This window comes from Colletotrichum lupini, chromosome 10, assembly GCF_023278565.1.
Source record: "Colletotrichum lupini chromosome 10, complete sequence".
Classification (NCBI taxonomy): Eukaryota; Fungi; Ascomycota; class Sordariomycetes; order Glomerellales; family Glomerellaceae; genus Colletotrichum; species Colletotrichum lupini.
The window spans coordinates 2,873,148-2,893,033 of NC_064673.1; the positions used below are offsets into that span (position 1 = coordinate 2,873,148).

Genomic DNA, 19,886 nt, shown 5'->3' on the forward strand with positions numbered 1-19,886 from the left:
TACTATTCCGTTTTTTATATTTTATTACTTAAACTTATACTAAGAGGATTATATATAAAAGATTATATTATTATTAAACTAAACTAATTAGAATACGAAATTAAATAAATTATTAACTATAGAGTTAAAAATAAAATATCAGAATTCTTTATTAAATAAAAGGGCTATAAATATAAAAAAAATACATAAAAACTTATTACGAACCTCTAGAACTCTTAAGAATTCTTTTTAAAATACTAAAATTAAAATTAAAACTAACACTCTTAGCTATTATAATATCCTAGTTAACTATTTTAAAAATATTACTAAATTATACTTTTTACGTAGCGACTAACTTATCTTCGTTAATAATATTAAGAGGATTAGGAATCGCTTTTTTTTTCTTAAATACTATCCTTTTTTTTTAAAAAAAACGATTTAATTTTAATAAAGACTAATTTATTTTAACCTATACGTAACGTAAGGCCTTTACCCGTTTTTTAAAAAAAAAGTTCTTTTTTTTTTTTTTCGTTCTAGCTTATTAACTTTGTATAAAAAATAATTTATTATAAATATAATTAATATAAAAATATTAATAAAAAAAGAAAAAGACTTACGATTATATATAGTATTAATAGTTACGTTATAAGAACGATTATAATATATATACTTATAATACTTTAATTTACTTTTTAATATCTTATATTTTTACCCTAATAAATAATAAAATAAGTAAAGTATTTTAATTTCGAATTCTCGCTCTTTAATTTTAAAAATAAGCTTTAACTAATAATATATTGAAGATCTAACGGATATTTTAGTATTTTTAAAAGAACTATTTAACGAGCCCTAAACTAGGCTATAATAACTTATTTATAAGTTTATAAAGATAAGATTTTTAAAAAAGAGACTTAATATTACGATTTAATATATATAACTAAAACTAGGGCCCGCCCCGCAAGCTTATAGCGGCTATAATATATTATATATATAAGAATATAAGAATATAAAATAACTTTTATAAAATAAAAGAACTATAAATAAGTTATATATAAATAAGAAATAATAATTATATAATAAAGTAATTATTATAATTACTCTAAATAATCGCTTATTAATATTTATTTAGTAATTATTTAATAAATAAAAGTAATTATTAATAAAAATATATTTATAAGCGGACTTATATATAATATAAACTTAAGCTAAGTTTAAAAATAGACTTTTTATAGCTTTTTAATAATTAATTTAGTATTAGATCTTATAATCGTTTTTAGCTATTTTTATTAAAAACCCCTTTTAATAAGACTATAATTAATTACTAAAGCCTTATTTACTTTACGACTTATAGATATAGTTTTAAAAAAGCTATTTATAACTATAATACTATTTACTTAGTACTCGTAGCCTTAACTTTTGCTAATATACTCACTACGACTAGCTAGCCGTAACACTTAGCTAGCCCCTTGTCGACTCCCCTGTCTGTAGTAGGGGTTGGTCTTGGTAGTAACTACAAGGACTATTGAGACGCACCTCCGTAGGAGGCAACGAATTAACACAAGCGAGCTCCATTAATTCACGGCACCTGATCTCGTGATGCTGCCTCGGCGGTTAGGCGAGCAATGCATGTGCCGGATCGTCTTTCGTTGGGGGGCTATCGGCTTGTACGATGCGGAGATGATCGGGGGCCGACCGCTGATGGAACGCCGCCTCCTTTTGCATCCGGCGCCGTCGACAGCCTCACACGCACGTGGGAGACAACTGATGAAGCGCGCGCGGGGGAGCTTCCGCAGTGATTTATGAGTTTAGAGCTCAGTGAGCTGCGTCGTCTTTACGAAAACAACTTGGCCCCGTCGCGCGGTTTAGAGTTTGGGGACCCTGGCCATTGACGAATCCAGAGTCAGAACACCGGGCCCGTCTTGTTCGCGCAGTGCGCGCACACGATGTTGCAAGAAACTCCGCGCGCTTCCGCCAACGACCCATCAATCACATACTCAGGACGGAACCGTCTAGTGGCAGCTGGCACCGAGTCACCCACAGCACGCAGGGGATACCGATCGCTAGCTGCAGCTCGAACTACAGACGGATGCTGCATTTTTGCCCTGACATACCCACGCGTTCAACCGACACGCCGTATTGCCTCTTACGCGAAGTTTAAAAAAAAAAAAAAAATTAAAAAAAAAAAAACCGGCGAATTGTTGAACACGCCGTTGCCGTCGCGATTCACGAAGAAGGGGAGGGGCCCGGGGCCGAACGGGGCATATCCTCGAAGTACGAAGTACAGACATACTATGCATCTTGTCATCGCACATGGGGCTGCATGTCCTCTTCGTGGGGATGGCCTGATATCTGCTGCCCTTCCTCGAGTCTCGTATCTCGTGTCCTGAATGACCCGCCGGAACAAGAAGGAAGCAGGCTGCTGGAGTCTGAACAGTGAGTGAGTGAAAACAAGAGAGAGAAAGATGCCCCTGCTCTCTTCCTTCGCCTAACCTCCTAGTCAACTTGTTTCTCCCTGTAATCACGCTACACGCAGAAAGACGGCCGGCCGCCCGCCAAGTATTCGCGGAAGCAGCGCTGCCAGATCCGGAGTGGGGAGCGCTCTCCTTTGTGGTTTAGAGCTATCATGGCTGCCATGTGGAATTGACCGACTAGCGACGGGGACAGGCTGGGAAGTTGTGGCTTTACGATTTGATTTGATTTTCTCTTGCTCTCGAGGGGTTGGTGGCTATCGTCTGCTAGCGTCCGCCCACTCAGAGCTTCCACTCGAACTGGGGATGTTCATCCGCTCATCGGTGCGATCGCCCTATTCGGGATGCAAAACCCGTCGATTTCGTTACAGTAGCAACGAGCAACGGAACAAGTTTGGTGGATGGGGGGAAGAACAGACGTGGTCAACCGTCAACAAGTGTTCTTCATCTCGTTTCAACCCCGTAAAGTCGCTCCTCTATCCTCTGAAGCTCGCCTGGGATCGGCTGACTTGCAAGAGGTTGGAGTACAAGCTTGGCTGTTCTGATCGGAAGTGCCATGTGGTTTGTGGCAGGGCTATCCATGAGCGGCCGTCTTCGAGACGATTCTGTGTCGATATTGCTCTCCCTCGCTCAATTTACCCTTTTTCTCCCTCTGGAGTTTCTCCTCTCCCCCACCGGGACAGAATTGCTGTGGATATAACAGACTACCGACCCGACCGTATCCGACCTTCCAGAGGCCGCGTTGACGAAGAGTAAAGACCAAAACTAAAATTGAACCTAAGCTTCCGACGCGGACGGGAAGCAGCAATGCCCGCGTCGTTCGGCGCCTTGCTTCATCCATGGTTCGGAGAATTGTTACCATACTTGGTACGTACGCGCCGCATCGCGGTCACGCAAGCCCGCGCGTCCAGCAGCGGCTCTATCGTATCGTGGAAACATGCATGCATATCTACTGTGTAGTAGTGATGGTTACTCCATACGCCGGCAGCCGACTCTTTCGACCAACAGGCCTCGACAAGCTACAGGTCACAACACGTCGCAACAGCAAGACCCTATCCGCAAGGATCCCAATTCGCCAACTCGGACTTCATGGGGAACTTTGCTTTCTCTCCTTCCTCTCACATGCGTGAGAACATCTCCCATCCCGCGCAGTCATGCAGATCCCATCGGACGTACCATTTTCCTAAAACGGGAGCCGGCCATTGGGGCCCGCTGAGTACCACTCCTTGCCCAGCTTACTTACGGAGACTTGGGTGTTGGAACACTCGTTCAGAGTCTCTTTCTCTCTCACACCCCTGTTCCAACAGCGCCAGCAAAGGGAACAAGGCCTGCTTCGGGCGAAAGTCGCAATGTGGATGATGTGTCCGGTCTCTTTTTTTTTTCTCTCTCTCTCTCTCTTCTGATCGACCGGTGAACCTTTGAAGAGGGGGTGTAAGCACGGCACGGCTCGGCCTGGTAGCTTGACTTTTTCCCCCCTCGACGTGCGACATGCAACATGGTACCTACTAGTACTTGGTAGTCAGCCATCTGCTTTTTCTGTGACGAGTCTGACCAAGTTATGAGAGTTGTTTCGGTAGGTACGAAGACCTGGGGGTTCGGACTTTCGGTCTGCTGCTTGAGGCTAGCGCTCCGTTGGCACATCTTCCACGTTTTGAGGCGCAAACAATTGTACGATGATGATGTGAAGGCGCGCGTGAAATGGGCTCAGAATGATGATGTTCTTTGGGTAGCTTGCGACGCCTCCGGTTGGACCGTAAAGTCTATAGCCAGTGATGTCTTGATTCTACCTTGCACACGGAGTAGTCAACGGATCTAATCCAATCATGGTCACCGAGACCTCACATCTACGGCCACAGCTCAATCTTCCCCCACCCATTCACCCTCTCCGCACCACCCTCCGTCTCCTTCCCCTCGGCCTCGGCCCCGACAAACCGGTACAGATACCGTCTCGGGTCCTCCGAGGCGCTCAGGTCCGTCTGATCCACCTCGGTCGGCACAATCACCACGACCCGGAAGTTCTCCCTCGCGACCTCGTCCTCCAGGTCCTCGACCTTTTGCCCCAGCTTCAGCGTGTCCGAGGGCGGGTTCGCGGCGCGGGACGTCCCCGGGACCGGGTTCCTGAACGTGCCGCGCATCATGGGCGACAAGTTTCCAAAGTGCGCCGTGACCTCGCGGGCGAAGGACCAGTCCTGTTCCGAGGTGCCGATGACGGTTTTGCCGGAGGGGATGTCTTGTTCGCGGCGGCGTTTGGCGTCTGCTGGGGTGACGGTGCGCATGCGGGCTAGGAGGTGCTCGCGGAGCGCTTTGGCGCCGGAGGAGGAGTCGATGTCCGGGCCGAGGAGGAAGGCTTCGCCGCGGATGCGCCATTGGACTTTTGCGTCGGTCCAGAAGCATGCTTCTACGGGGCCGCCGCCGCCTGATTTTTTGACGTCGTCTTTTTCTCCGTCGGAAGTTAGGAAGTCGGGCACTTTTGCCATGCGGGCGTCGGTTGTCAGGGTCAGGAGATCGGATTCGTAGAGGGGCGGGTTGAGGTCTGCTGTGTTTTTTGGGTTGACTGGGAGGGAGGCCCAGAGGCCGCGGAAGATTACGGTGCGGAGGCGGGGGGTGAGGGAGGAGCTGGGTGAGGAAGAGGAAGAGGAGTGGATTGTTGCGAGGTTGAATTCTGGTGAGGCCATTTCGTTTACGTTCTTGAGGAAGGGGGCGCGCCAGGGCGCTGGGCCTGGTGAGGCTTTTGCTGTTGATGGGGAGGAGGACATGTTGCGTGGTGAGCTGGGTGAGGCTGAGCGTGATGGTGAAGTTGGGGATTGGAGATGGTGAGTTAGTTGGGATATGCGGCGGGTTGAGAGGGTTCGGATGGTCATGAGTTTATGGGTTGTGATGGATTGTGATGAATGGCCGATGGACGGGGATGAGGTAGGTTGTTTTATGAGTGAAGTTGAAGGGTGAGGAATGTCGTGTGAGGTTTTTTGAGGTTAGGTGGTTTTTTTGGTCTATGATTCATCATTGGGCCACACGGTGAGTCGCGCCAGCCTTCACAGCAGAATGAAACTTATGGATATTTAGTTTATTTGAGCTATTGAATGATACTACCCCAGTGAATAACGATATCTTTTCTCATTGAAAATCATATTTGAGCGAGGCGGAAGGGAGATTGTCTGTTGGTGTGCGAGGTTTGGCGGGGTCGTTGGGAGATACCCCGCTGTCGTCATGACGTGGATGAGGCCGCGGAAGAGGCGCAAGTCGAGGGACAAGCTAAGTTCGTGGCATTGCCATCTTGACTCGAGTCTGGGCTCAAGAATGCCTTCAGGCGCGCTTCCCTCGAAGAATTGCTTGCTCTGATTACCTCCATATCAGACATTTCCTGAATGCGCGGGGGGTACAGATCAACCTCCACCAACGCGTCCATCAGTTTCTTTGACGCTTCCATCGCTTCTACGATTTGACCCATCAAGAATTCTCGCTCCTCGGGCCTAGAAGAAACAGGATTGTTCAACGTCAAATATTCGCGGCAGAAGTAGAAAGGTGACGCAAAAAAGCATAAACTTACTCCACCTTTGCATCGTATACAAACAACTTATGATGTATCCGCAAGTAATTGGCTTCAGCCACGCGGTTGGAATATCCTGCGTGCTGCAAATCCATCAGATAAATAGTATCCGATGCTAATGATTGCCTGATGTAACTGATCTTGTCTTCGCCGCGCGGGCGAAGATCAGGTGAAGAGAACTCCCGGAGAAATCGATAGAACCCAATATCTCCTGTGGCTGCTGTCGTCTCGAGACCCTGACGAGTTTTCTCGAGTGTGGGACATGATTTAATGGTCCAACTCGTCGGATGCAATAGCCCTTTTAGCGAGAAAGAATGATTAGTTTCCATGAAGTGAGGAAATGTCCGATGACCCATCGACATTCTGATCACTTACTCGGCATCACAACCTCCATGATACGTTTCAAAGCCCTGTACTTTTGTTCTTGCCACAGCCATTTCGGCTGCCGACGCACGTTGGACCTGTTGCCAGAGCTCTCATCGGGAACGGTGTACCCTTCTTGACACTGCTCAAGTCTCTCGAAGCTCCTCTTCAGGCTGCCCAACTCCGGCTGCAGCTCTGTGCTTTCCCTGAAATCAATATCCACGCCCCGGACGGCGTACATGAAGGCTAAGGTCGCTGCAAGCGTCAAGTCGTGTAGATAAGATTCTGGTTCAATGAACGCCTTTTGGGCTTCTGCTTCCAAGGATGAGTTCTCGTCTTCGCGTTGGAGCATAGGATCACTAGTGTTTGACAGCTCCATTTTCGGTGTTGCGCGAAGGTGATGAGAATCAGGCAGAGCTGACGAACATGAAAATTGCGAGCAGCAGCAGATTATGTATATACATGGAAGTTCATTGTTCTTTCGTCTTTGTTGAACCGTTTATATACCTATAGCCAATGAGTTCTCAGATCGTAGAGACGCTGTTCACGTGTCTTTGTTGATCCACGTCACCTGCAATGGCCAACCTTTTCAAGCCCGGCGGTAACCAGCGATGATTTCCAATGTTCAATCAAACTAAAGGCCTGAATGCAAATTTGATTTCTATTCGGATTTGGGGCTTCGGCGTTGTTGTCGGGGGAATTTGCCGCTGGCATTATGACGTCCGGAAGAGCGTAAAAGATGCTCTATTACATAGCAAACCTCTTGTGGACTGATGAGAGGAGTTTGCCGAGTAAACTGGCTTTCGTGACTACAATCTACTATGCTCATGACATTGCCATATGGGGTAGTCCATATTCGCCGCCCGTTCTCGAGACGCACTCAGAAATACAAGTGTAATGTAGCCACGAATGTGATTGTGAGACTACAGGGCCAGATTGCCTGCTTCGAAGACTAGAGATGATTCAACTGTGTCTTACTACTTATGTATATACATGTACTATTGGCAGGGGCTCCAAATCACGAAGAAGCCACAAGCTCTGTCTGAGACTACAATGACATTGCCTCGTCTTTCATACGCAGGTCAGCCCCTAACGCGGCTAGGACTACGCTCGCCTTCTCAAAGATATCCCAAAGCAACCAAGAAGTCTGCTGTACTGAGTTTCCAATGGTGGCACCCGAATTGTCTTGCGGCCGGTAGTCTTCGGCCTCGGCCATCATGTCGACTTTTCTAATCGACTTCCGCGCCTCTTGTGATGTTTCATCGAGATCACCCAACTTGAGACTATCAGAGTGTAAGCCAAGTAAGAGTATATCATCTACATCGAGGGCGGACAGATAATATCAAAACGGAACATACCTTCCTTTACAATTTTGCTTCAGCTCACTTAGGAAACGGCTTGCAGCTTCAGCATCTGAGTATCCTTCATGCTGCAATTCCATCAGGGCGATGGTATCTGCTGCTAATTTAACTGCTTCTTGAGAAATATCATCATTGCGATGTTTTGAGGAGCTGACAGAGAAATTACCGCTCTCTCTTCTGGCCTTTTCCTCTCGTATAATTTGACATCTCACACTGCCATCATCCACCTCTGTCTCCTGAGCAAGTTGACGCGTATTCCTCCCACCAGTGGGCCTTTCCTCTAGAAAACGAGCAAGCTCACGCCTCACACTGCCTTCGCCGTTGGCTTCTGCCTCAAGGATGAGTTGGCGCATCGTATTGTTTTCCCCGTCAGCTATTGCTTCCTGAAGAAGTTGACGCATCGCGATGTCCCCGCTGTTGCCTTCTGCATCCCGCAGAAGTCGACTCGCCGCGGCAGCTCCCCTATCGGGTCCGTCTTGATTGAGAAATTGGTGCAAGTCCCTAATCCGTGGGAATACCATCTTTGCTCCAGCCATCCCTATGCATGAAGTTAGATAATTGACTTCTGATAGGGTACAAAGGGTTCGATTTGCAAAGCCGTTTAGGCCCCAACCACGTACACTGCCATAGAGTCCTTGAGAAACTGCTCAAAATCTCAAGCTTTGCTATTAGCCACTGCCTCGACGGACCCGGACGTGTTTTGGATTTCTGCATCGGCGTCCTATACCCTTCTTGACATTTTCGTAGTCGCGTAAGACTTCTTTTGAGACTCTTAAGATCCACCACAGACCCCAATTCTGGATTCGCTTCCAGATCGCGTATCAACAATATGGTGGTCAATTCAAAGATGGCTGTCAGCGCTCTCGTCATGTAAGACAGATCGTTGATTCCTGTAAAACGCGCCTCAAGAGTAATATGCATATCCAATCCGCACCTAACGCGGTCAGTGAAGCGGTCATTGAAGCGCACATAGTGACTACTCGCTAGATCCATATTGAGCAATATGAGAAGATGAAGAAAGCTCCATCTTGATGGCTGGTGTTCAGAAAAAAAGAGAGCAAGAGTGTTTTGTACTTGGATAGATGTATCAACCTTTCAAGTTATTTGACCACTGAACAAGTCAATCTCGGCAACGTTGTTCATCCATCTTTGTTCGGCTGTTCAGCCTGTCGAGGCCAATCTCATAAGCCTGATTTGGACAGAGACAGCACCTCGTTCTGACCTTGAGGACAAAGGAGCGATTCTGTCCCTTTGCCCCAGTCTCGACGCTATTCGGTCATCTGCTGCGAACTTACCGCAGTGCACAGAAGGAACGCAATCAATCGATGGGGTGGGCAAGGGAGCAGCTCGCAGAACTAAAGCCTGCTGTGAAGCGCTTAAAGCTTGACGATAGAGTACTTTTACTTACATGCTTGAACCTCGGGATCCTTTGGACCTATATCAGGAGCTCAGAGAGGCGGATTCCGTCACCAAATTCGATAATTCAAACCGAGATAGTAAAGACAAATTTCACGGTCTTATGCCAAATGACTGAGTTAAGTACATAAAAATACAGAGGCAGAGCCGATATTTCACTTCCGGCTTCTAGACCTCACTGTCATGCAGCAAAGAACATGCCTCCAGATGCCATTTCGCAGCCATATCCTCATCCCCAGATAGCGATCGTATTAAATCATAACGATCCCGCGTTTTATCTGCCCGTGAGAGAGACTGATCGAGTCTATCGCTCTCCGCTAGATATTTTTTGGGAGGCAGATCCATTCCTGCTCGGTGCAATGTCACCAGTAGGATATGGAGATCCGGACCCATTATCACTGAGTCTGGGACCGGCCCCAGTGGTAATTCGAGTCGATTGCGGAAATGTTGGCCAAAGTTTCTTGAAGTCTTGTAAAAATTCAGGATCGTCAAGGAGAATTCTTCCCAAAATAAGATAGGCATTATCAGATGAGATCCTGTGAAAATGTCAATCAAGTGAACAAGAGCGTGCTGATGGTTAAGATACTATGCCATACATCTCTCTCGCACGCTCTTTCATCAAGGTCAAGAATGCATTGCAAACTTCAGGTTCCAGACGTCCGGTTCGTCTGGCTCTTTCGATGTACCTCTCAGCTGGACTAGAAGCGACTGGCCCTTCTTGCCCCATTTCAGCACTTTGTACATTAGCTGCCGTGCCAGACAAGTCAAGATAATCAAGTTCTGCTGCGGCATGGGTCTCCTCGGCTTCACTGCCAATCGCATCATCTTGCCGACTGCCGTCTGAAAATTGGCTTTCTGTCTCTAAGTCGGGTTTCGAAGGGAGAGAAGCAAGAGAGATCTCCTCAAGATGCCCCCCGAGGTGTTGAAGAATAGCGATCTTGCCATTGCCAGTGTCATTTCGGCATAGTGAGCACTCGGTTCCTTTCCACTCGGGCCCGAAGTGGCGAAGAGCGAGATGTGAGACCCAATCCCTACGAGTGCTGAAGACGCTCTTGTATCTACACGAGGGCTCTAAGCACTGCCAAGGCCTTAAGTCGTTGAACAAGTGGCGTTTCCATGCCAGATTAGATTGCACGATGGTTGACAGGCCGCATGCTATACACAAAAAGCTTGAACCATTCCTGGCTGATTTGGGTAGGGACGGTAAGCGGATCGAAGTCCCTTCGCCGCCGTGGTACGACATAATTGTCTCCGCGTAAGATGAAGGAATAGATGATCCAAGACCCGAATCGTTGAATTTAGAACTTGCAGCGTCTGAATTCCCGATTTCTTGCAGCATGACAGGTTCCAGAAATGTCCGAGAATTGCTGTTCCTCTCCTCTTGACCTCTCAAGAATCGCTCATAATTGGCTTTTCCGAGACTGGTAATGAGCCCAACATCTGCTTTTGGAAATCTGTTGGTGATTATATGTTTGTAAGGTTCATGAGGTTCCCATTCGTGCAAAGACGACGGAAGAGATTGCCTCATGTGTCTGGCGTCCAGAATAGGTTCAGAGAATAAGGCATCTAATTCCATCAAACTTCTGGTGTCTGTTTCAAGATCTGCAGTGATTTGTTCGATATCGTCATCGTCATAATCAGATGATCCAGTTGAAGATTCACTCTTTGCTACATCGTTTTCGGCTTCTTGTAGCAGTTGCCTCAGCTGTTCTACCTTAGTTGTGAAGCTCTCAGGAAGTTGCGTCTTCCTAAGAAGGCCCGCCCCAAAGGTTGATGCGATGAGTCCTGATTGTTTGACAATGATCATCAGCTTCGATGCAATTACTTGAAAGTTTAGTCAGTAAGCTTGAGACTTACTCTCAGTAAGAGCCAAACCTATACTGGATAGAATCTCAAGCGTTGCACCTCGCAGTCGACTAGATCGCTCAAAGAGGCCATGGGAGGCTCGGCTGGAGATTCCGTATCCGTCTGACCAGAGTTGAAGTCTGTCAGAGCTCCTTCCAAGACTGACAAGATATGATTGAGACTCTGAATCTCCTTTGACTCCGTCAATCGGACTTTTTTTTATGTCTTGAAACACAGCTATTGTTCCTTCTGCCAGGCGTGCAACGAGACCAGCACCCACATGAGGCGTTTCCTCGGCTGGCGTGTCAAGGAACAACCGAATGAGATAATTCGTGTCAACGGCCCCTTCATCTCTCAGAGAACTCATCTTCTCGATTGGAAGAAGTAGTACGGAATGTAGGCAATGAATGTGAGATTGACAGGTTTGAGCGGGGTAGGTATGTTCCAACACAATCGTCAGCCTGCTTCGTCAAGGCGCACCGGTGCTTTAACCAATGAGCCGACGTCTTTTGCCGCCTGCCATGCCATACCTGGCACCAACAGCCTGATTCTTACATTCTGAGGTGGGGGGAAGGAACTCACACTTACGATAGGATCATGATCTTCAAGTTCTGAACGGTTTTGCCAATGGATCCATTCTCTCTGACTTTGGGCCTCTTGCCGTTGGTCGGCGGAGCAATGAAGGCATGCTCTGTTGTTCGTAAGAAATTCAAGACATTTCGCCACTACTCGCGAGAAATCCGGCGCATCCAAAAGCAAGTTGACCGCCAACTGAACTTCTTTACGAATGAGATCCACCTGTTGCTGAGACGAACTGTTGAGGATGAAGAGACAATCGCATTGATGCTCAGGAATGAGGACACTCAACAATGGCATAGCAATCAAATTGAGGAAAAGATGAGAAAAGCACTAGACAAGGACTATGATGTCTGCCAGGGTGTGATTGAAGACATCGCTGGCGCGGCGCAAAGCTTCCAGGACGACTTCCGCTGCTTCGATGGACTTACGGCAGAGTGCCGACAGGCAGGTGGAACATGGCATAAGAGAACGAAAGAAGAGAGGACTGACATTTCAATACAATCACAGGGCGAATGTCTCAAAGACGCTGTGCGCCGGCTTCGCGGACGGGTGAAGATCTCACTGGACGAATCCAGGTTCGAGAAACATATCCAAGATCTGCGATCGTCCATCGACGACCTCAAACGTATCAGAGAGCAGAGGAGTGAGCTGAGGCGAAACAAGAATGAGCTTACAGCAGCGAAGCCAAACCGTGGAAAACTAAGCCAAGAATACGGGCATATCGGTCAAGTCAGAAGGGCATCGAAAGCCTTCCACGAAGCCCTTGCTGAAGCTTGGTCGACCTCGAGTACTTCCTCAGAGGTACTCGGCATGCGCCACACTGTTCGACTGTTCCTGGATACCACAGTCAAAGATGATGTTCAGATGCATGTTGCTATATCCTGTATGGGTCATGAGCTTACTGATAGGTGAGCGTTGCTCATGCCCTGACCGTCGGGGTGTTATGCTGAAGACTATAGGGCTGTGGCACAAGAGAGGCTCGCTAGAATACTGGTACGATCACAAATACGGACCTGGATCGCTGAACCGGACAACTCTACGTCGGCTGCACCCGGTCCAGACGAAAGACCCCGACAGAAACGAAGGAAGGTTCGCTTTTCGCAAGACGTTCGAGAAGAGGCCAGCAAAGAAGATGACGAATCTGACGTAACGAGAAATGTCAATAATCAACAGGGCTCATTAGTCAACTTGTGCTCAAAGGGTCTATGTCCTGCCTTGAATAGCGTCTTCAACTTTGCCTCGGAGGAGGCCTGTAGCGACCGATGTCTAGGGTACATTGACAGCTCATCGCAAGATCCATTCCGGCATTCGATTTACCCGGGATCCGTGGACAACCACAACCATACCATGACCACGTCTCAAGCTCTGATGTCAATGAACGACGTCTTGATGACTTCCGCCGAGTCCACGCTCTCCATAATCGACCAACTCAAACTGGCTCGTGATATGGTCAGCGCGGTTCTCAAGTTCTACTCGACACCATGGCTAAGAGAGTACTTCACACTTCGAGACCTCTCCTTCTTCCAGATGAGCGGGGACTTTTCCAGATGCATTAGAACTCTCCATCTAGGCTTCGACTTTGTCCAGTCATCCTCTGCAAGCCTACCAAGAAGCATGGAGGGGATAGAGGCGACGGCCGTGCAGGACAGCAGCGACGGCGGCCCTAACGAAGTAGAGACCGCCGCCGAGCGCGCAAAGTTGGAATACGGTATACGCAACCTGACGCTTTGGAGTCTCGGTATCACTCTGCTTCAGATCGGACGATGGTCGAGCCTGGAGGCCCCGGAAGACGTTCTCAGCGTTCGGAGGCTATCGCGACAGGTCCCTACATTGGGGCCGAAGTATAGGGACCTCACCAGGAAGTGTCTGGAGTGTGACTTTGGGTTCGGTGACGACTTGTTGAAGCCGCGCTTGCAGCAGGCTGTGTACGAGAGCGTGGTTTGCGAGTTGAGCGATATGATCAAGACCCTCGATGTCAGCGATGATTGAAGGTGTTGGTGGCTCCCTAAGGAAGTTGGCATTGAAGCTGCGATCGGACAGGAACCGTCGCAGTCGCCGTAGATAGGTGGTAAGGCTATGGAAACCTCAAAACAAATCATTTCATAGTGGTGTTTTCGCTGCCACCGTCGGGTCAGCAATCCATTCTCCCATTGGCCGCCTGATCTTCCACACCAGAACAGTTCATGTCGGTGCAGGCAACCATGGAATCTATTTTGAGAGCCTACGTTTGCCGAATCTTGCTTAAAATCCTTTGAATTCTCTCTGCTGCTCTTGCGGTACTTCGTGAAAGCGCCACAGCTCCATAGTAGTCTTGAGTTCGTTCCTGAAAGGATGACGGAAGCGCCCGAGAATCTTTCTGCGAGCTTGCTCGGCAACCGGTCGAGCAGTCGCTCAGTTCCCACAGCCTCGAATCGTCGTCAATCAGTTGACTCGCTCGTCAGTTCCCTTGATGAGCTATCGCATCACTCCCAAGACCTCGCCGATGCTTTGCCAAATAATCTAGGTGATACCGGTTCAGGAGCACCACCTACAACCCGGGAGACTTTCGCCCAATCCCAAACGGTCGCCACGGATGAGAGGCCTGTCTCTCAAATCAAATGTCCGAAACGCAAATTCGAATTTTTCGTATTTCTCACCGACTGTGCTGCTCTTCTCTCAACACTGGGTCTCCTTATATTTGGTCTCATTGTTTGGCGTTCCGACGGAACCCAAATCACTGAAGAAGACCGCGGTACACGGGGGAATACGATCAACGTAGTAAGTCTGACCTTTTACCCCATATACTGCCAGTTATGATGAATCTTTGCCATCGAGTCAAAATATCTGACAGCTATACAGCTTGCCACCGTCTTCCCCATCCTATTCGCCTCAGTCGTTGGCAGATTGGTATCCGAAGCAGCTCGGTGGAAACTCGAGAATGGTGCCACCGTACGATCCCTCGAACTACTGCTCGGCAGCAGAACGGTCGGTGCAACTGCACTCACCCTCGTCCAGTTCCGTTCATTCAATATTTTGAGCATCTTCCTAGTCTTTTTGTGGACATTCTCTCCATTGGGAACACAGTCGCTTCTTCGAATGAATACGTCTCGTCTTGAGCCGAACATGAAATCGACGGGCCTGATATACTTCGATAGCGGTGCCAGGAGCCAACTTGCAGATTGGGGAAACTCTGAAGTGAGTGGAAGCTCTGTGGTGTACACCTATTCCAAGTTCCGCTCACTCGCAACACTTTACACCTCTCTCGTTGCCGCTCCCTAGCAAATCAAGAACGACAATATGGACATTTGGGGAAACGTCAAAATACCTTTCTTCAACGGTGTAGACGAGAACTGGAAGAACATCACCGGTGATACTGCTCAGAACCCGTACTCCGCCCTGGCCGGCATTCCACTCATGCACCTCAACGAAGATAACGCAACTTTCTCGCTGGAGTCCGACTACATTCACCTCGAATGCAAAAACCTTACCAAGATCGTAAGAAGTGTCACATCGGAAGATATCCGGGAAGATTTGATATCAGACGAAGGTCTCAGAGATTTCGGTACTACTTACCGCGCTGCTACCAACAGGTCCAGGCTCTTGAACGGGACATGGCATGGGTACAGCTCGACCAGGTCAGGCTCGACAGCAACGACATGGAGTTTGTCTCTTGACAGATTTGTTGACCCTGTCTGGTTTGCCATCAGGAAGGACGAACCTGTAAATGGGTCAGAAAACTACCCGGCAATACAGCCGGACAAGGCAATGAGACCAATTCTATTTCAGGGTGAGAGCGGGATAGAGGTCGGCAAACCCACCCTGCTCTTTCAGGCTGCTTCCGCCAGCTCCATGCACTCCCCCGAGGGATTTATTAGAACCTACTGCGGAGTCAGACAGAGATATGTCGAATCGAAAGTCAACTGCTGGCGTCTCTCATCCGACTCTCGGCACAATTGCAGTGTAGCCGCTATGCGTCCTTCCCAAAGGCAGCACGCTCCTGAGGCAGTCTCGCAGCTTTCGTTTCCACCAAACTTTAACTATCTTTCTAGAGAGATGCCGCTCACTGTTGGGGGAATCGTCTCCTACCAGTCCGATGTGTCTCTCTACTACATCCAGGACCCAACCCTCCGGGGCATGTCCTCGACCGAACGCAGCTTTTTGGAGAACATCACAGAGGCAGATGTATCAGTACGCTTGAGTCAACTTATCAATACCTATATGCTGCTAAGCCAATTATCCTTTCAAATCACCGGAAGTGACGCGGAAGCTTCGCTCGAAACCAATCAGACCGTTGTTGCACAGTCCAGTGAGCTGGTTCTAAGGTACTCCATCTCTAAATCTTGGGCGGCAGCTTTCCTTTTCTCGAGCTCGCTGCTCTTTCTGTCTGCTGTTGTAGGGGTCATTTTCAAGCATTGGGCTCGTGGTCCCGAGGTGTTGGGATATGTCTCAACGGTGATCAGGGATTCGAAGTATATATCTCTAGCATCTCCGTCAGGATGGAAGGATGGGGTAGATTTATCGACGGAAATAGCTTCTCAACGTATACGTTTCGGTGTGGTGATGACGGCAAGTGAAGAGAAGCTTGCAGTGGGGGTAGGAAAGCAAGAAGACACTCGTCATGTGAAGGAGTTGGACACATCTGATGGAAGTGCCTAAGTTGGAAACTTTTCTATATTTCAGGTATTCTGCGAGAAGCCTCTACTTTCGAACTCGAAAAATATTGATAGAAGACGAATCTGCCAAATTCGATCACCAGTCAATTTCAAGACCAATCAAGCCTCTCCAAGTCGCGGAGAATTCAATCTTGGGAGCGCATCGTGGCACAAAAGTAAGATGGAAGACGCGGCATTGATTTTACATTCATTCATCTATGCTCAATCCATATGATCACACATGAACTCTGTTGCTGGGAAGGTAGATTATAATGGAAGCCCAAGTCCTAATCCAGTCCCGGCAACCACCCATGGGTATCAATCGAACTCAGCCCCTCAAAATTCGGACTCGCCGTATCCTCAGACGACTGCCTCGGCGGTTGCGGCTGCGGTTGCGGCGGCGGCTGCATACCCCCACTCCCGCTCGAAAACATAAACATCTGATCGCTCGCCGGCATCCCGCCTCCGCCTCCGCCGCCGGGCTGAGACGTGGCCATATTCCACGCCTCAAAGTTCTGGTGCCACTTTGCGCCGTCGTTGAGGAACCAGTCCTGGTCTAGGCCTTGGAAGACCTGGCCGGGGGATAGTTGCTGCTGGCGCGCGCTGGTAGGTCCGGCGCGGGAGGTCTGTGATGGCCCGAGGTTGTTGTTCATTGGTGTGAAACGTTGTTGCTGTTGGTATGTCGGTATTGACTGGGTGAGTCCGGGTTGGGACCAGCCGCCGAGGGAATTTGGACCCATTCCCAACCCGTTGTGAGATTGATGAGAGGGCGGTCTCGCGCCGCTGATCTGCGCAAGAGACGCGCTCGCCATGAGCAGATCCGTCGGACTGGGCGCCACATCCTGCTCGCCAGTCTGCGGTTGCGCGAACTGATTAAGCGGGCTATACTGATCCGGCTTCCCCATCACCGGCGAAACAGGGCCCTGCGTAGGCGAAGGCGACGACGCAACAGTGAGATTCGACCTCGGCGACGGCACGTCCGAGGTACTAAACGTGCCGTACGTCTCGTCCGTCCTCTGCAGCACGGCCTCGGCCTCCTCGGGCAATTCGACGTTCCATTTTCGCGCCAGCACGCTGATGATGCTTAGCGTGCGGCGCGCGCAGAGCCAGTCTTCGGCGATTTCCTCGAGGTGCTTCACGCCGTGGATGATGTCGCGCTTGGCTGTCTTCTCGGGGAGGTTGAGCATGTGAATCGTGCAGGCGCTGTGGACCATGTAGACGGCGATGTTGCAGATTTGCCGGAGGTTCCAATTTTTCTTGTAGAGGCGCATGAGTTTGGAGATTGCGCCGGCGTTGGCTGTGCAGATGCGGCGTGGGGAGACGTGAGATGGGAGGGGTGAGGCTGCGGGTGTGTATTTGAGGAACGGGCGGAAGAGGTGGATGTATTGGAGGTGGAAGAACATGCTGGGATGATGTTAGTATCGTGAGTTTGTTGAAGGGTGTGGTGGTGGGCTTACTGTACGAGGATTACGTTAGGGAGTTGTCCTTCCTTTGGTTCCAGTTCGTTTGGTAATTCCTTTCGCCAGTCCTCCAGCCTCCGGTGAAGCTCGCTCAGCTTCTTGAGTTCCACCGATTTCCCACTCGAGCGGCCAATGTGATTTGGATGATAAAAGAATAAAAGTAAATCGCTGCTTATCTCACAAAGCTTCGAGAGTTGTAACCCCACGGCTCGCGTCCTCGACGGCTGACTGCACGTCTGATCGAACCCCGTATCCGTATAAGGCGCCCACAGTTCCGCATCCTCAGAGGGAAAGACGTCGTACTTGGGCACGTTGTACGAGTTCTTGGGTATCTGCGGCAGGCGACCCAGATAGTTCGACCACGCCTTATCGAAGAGGAAGCAACCCCAAAACGTCATTCGCCTTGCGTCGACGGCGTGCTCGCCGAGATTCTCCTTGTCATTGGACATGCCGCCGTCGTCAAAGTTGAGGCCAATATCCTGGGCCATGCGGAAAGCCATACCCGAGTACACCCAGCCTTTCGCCTCCCTTCCGCAGCCGGCCTCCCGGACGGACATGAGCGCCAGGGCCTGGACGGTCGTGAGCTTGGGTCGCTCGTACTCATCGTTCTCGACAATAAGGCGCTTCGCCTCGGCGAAGAAGTGGTCGCCCTTTGTACGGCTATCCCCCGGCGTCCCGTACGCTCCCGGCACGCTGGTGAAGTGGCACCCCAGGGATAGCATGGCGTTGACTAGGAGTGGTGAGCAGTAGATGGTGCCTTTGTAGTTTAGTCCGTGCTTCCCCTTGAAGAAGTCACGGTAGAATAGTGTTTTTGATAGCGTCGTAAAATACGTGTAGTGCCAGTTGAAGTACATGTTCATGAGGTGGGCAATGAGTTCCTTATCTTGCGTAACTCTGGTCCAGCTGGTGACGGGGTCCTCATTGGTGAGATTCGCGTCGGATTCGGGTTCGTTTGTGTTGGCGTCGCCTGAGTCGCCGAGGTAGATGAGATGTGATGTGCCTCCGATGAAGCGTACTGAGCCGTTCTCGAGGCGCAGTTCGCCCATCTTGCGAGCGAGTTCCCTCTCACCCTCGATGGGCATGTCGATCGTGTAACCGTCGTCTCCATTGTCGTTATCCTCGGCTTCCTGGAGCATAGTCTCATGTTTCAAGATCTGCTCAGCGACAGTGTCAAGGCTGTCGCAGGTCCTGATCCTCTTCACAATGTCGGGGACCTCATCCTCGTTTGCGTTGAGAATGGCCTCGATGAGAATCTGCAGTGTCGAGTTGCGCGCCTTCATACTATCGACCTTTTCCTTGTAGACGCCCTTGCGGCGGTGGTCCGAGTTTGGGTCATAGACGCACTCAGTGCCGTAAACGCTGGCGCACGCAGCGCAGCTGGGCACGGCTCCGTCGCATTTCGATTTCCTCCGGCGGCAGGCGATACATGCTGTGCTCACGCAGCGCCGCTTCTGTGACGCCGAATCGCCTCCTCTGCGCGACGACTTCTTCTTGGCCGCCGGTGGTTGTGATTGTGGTGCAGACGAGGATGATGAAGAAGGCTGTTCCGGGGGATTGGTCAGGGAGCCGCCGGATGTGGACGACAAAAGGAGATCTTGATCGTCCATCTTTCTTTCCAAGACACGTCTCTGGCTGCCGAGTTCCGAACTAATGAGATGACGTTGACACACCGGAAGTGGTGAGGTGAGCGACCGGAGATGCTGAGTCCAACTTTGATGCGGTGCGCGGAGATGTGGAAATCAGATGGGGACAGCAAGTCCCCGGGAGACGGGGTGGATGCGACGGGCGGCAGCAAGCTGAAGTGACAGCCCAGAGCCCCCACCGGAGCAATAAGAATCAAGAGCTGCAAGACAGCGATACCCGATGCCGATAGAGGGGGTACCGCAGGGACGGGAGCGAGAACCTTGGAGAGAGAGAGAGAGAGAGGGGTGTGGAGGGGTGGTTCGCGGGCTGCGGGGGTCTCACCTCTCCGTCGATGTTGAAGGTACCCTGTCGTTGAGATAAAGAAGCGGCAGGCTATTGGGCGTGCAGAGCGTGCGAGTTGGCGCGACGCCTGATAACGAGCCAAGGGAGTCGATTATCGAGGCTTGGCCTTTGATGACGATATAATACTTAAAGACTGGTGGGCTGCCGCTATGTCATCGGTTTTGAAGCAGCTGTGCTCTTTGGACGATATTGCAGCCTCGAGTCAGCCTTGGGTTGGTTTTTATAAGGGCGCTTATGAGTTGTCTGGTACA

General features: G+C 49.7%; 7 protein-coding genes across 7 annotated transcripts; 1 reads left to right on the forward strand and 6 right to left on the reverse strand.

The window, feature by feature from the left end:
* Positions 1-1,550: 1,550 nt before the first annotated feature.
* CLUP02_18007 (uncharacterized protein) lies at positions 1,551-2,284 on the reverse strand (the record flags this gene model as incomplete). The annotated part of the gene is made up of 4 exons (XM_049296911.1): positions 1,551-1,763; positions 1,857-1,897; positions 1,974-2,055; positions 2,168-2,284. 4 exons carry the CDS (start codon positions 2,282-2,284, stop codon positions 1,551-1,553), a joined length of 453 nt encoding a protein of 150 aa, XP_049138135.1.
* A 2,007-nt stretch (positions 2,285-4,291) lies between these two features.
* CLUP02_18008 (uncharacterized protein) lies at positions 4,292-5,203 on the reverse strand (the record flags this gene model as incomplete). The annotated part of the gene is made up of 1 exon (XM_049296912.1): positions 4,292-5,203. One exon carries the CDS (start codon positions 5,201-5,203, stop codon positions 4,292-4,294), a length of 912 nt encoding a protein of 303 aa, XP_049138136.1.
* A 1,158-nt stretch (positions 5,204-6,361) lies between these two features.
* Positions 6,362-6,736, reverse strand: CLUP02_18009 (uncharacterized protein; the record flags this gene model as incomplete). Its single annotated transcript, XM_049296913.1, has 1 exon — positions 6,362-6,736. One exon carries the CDS (start codon positions 6,734-6,736, stop codon positions 6,362-6,364), a length of 375 nt encoding a protein of 124 aa, XP_049138137.1.
* A 669-nt stretch (positions 6,737-7,405) lies between these two features.
* CLUP02_18010 (uncharacterized protein) lies at positions 7,406-7,798 on the reverse strand (the record flags this gene model as incomplete). Its single annotated transcript, XM_049296914.1, has 2 exons — positions 7,406-7,640; positions 7,716-7,798. 2 exons carry the CDS (start codon positions 7,796-7,798, stop codon positions 7,406-7,408), a joined length of 318 nt encoding a protein of 105 aa, XP_049138138.1.
* A 1,913-nt stretch (positions 7,799-9,711) lies between these two features.
* CLUP02_18011 (uncharacterized protein) lies at positions 9,712-11,346 on the reverse strand (the record flags this gene model as incomplete). The annotated part of the gene is made up of 2 exons (XM_049296915.1): positions 9,712-10,919; positions 10,992-11,346. The coding sequence occupies 2 exons, from the start codon at positions 11,344-11,346 to the stop codon at positions 9,712-9,714; spliced, it is 1,563 nt and encodes a 520-aa protein (XP_049138139.1).
* Positions 11,347-11,606: 260 nt separating this feature from the next.
* CLUP02_18012 (uncharacterized protein) lies at positions 11,607-16,424 on the forward strand (the record flags this gene model as incomplete). The annotated part of the gene is made up of 11 exons (XM_049296916.1): positions 11,607-12,006; positions 12,082-12,466; positions 12,518-13,532; positions 13,599-13,615; positions 13,665-13,743; positions 13,857-14,315; positions 14,397-14,732; positions 14,817-15,843; positions 15,934-16,027; positions 16,109-16,185; positions 16,294-16,424. 11 exons carry the CDS (start codon positions 11,607-11,609, stop codon positions 16,422-16,424), a joined length of 4,020 nt encoding a protein of 1,339 aa, XP_049138140.1.
* Positions 16,425-16,476: 52 nt separating this feature from the next.
* CLUP02_18013 (fungal specific transcription factor) lies at positions 16,477-19,256 on the reverse strand (the record flags this gene model as incomplete). The annotated part of the gene is made up of 2 exons (XM_049296917.1): positions 16,477-17,593; positions 17,647-19,256. The coding sequence occupies 2 exons, from the start codon at positions 19,254-19,256 to the stop codon at positions 16,477-16,479; spliced, it is 2,727 nt and encodes a 908-aa protein (XP_049138141.1).
* Between the last annotated feature and the right edge of the window lie 630 nt (positions 19,257-19,886).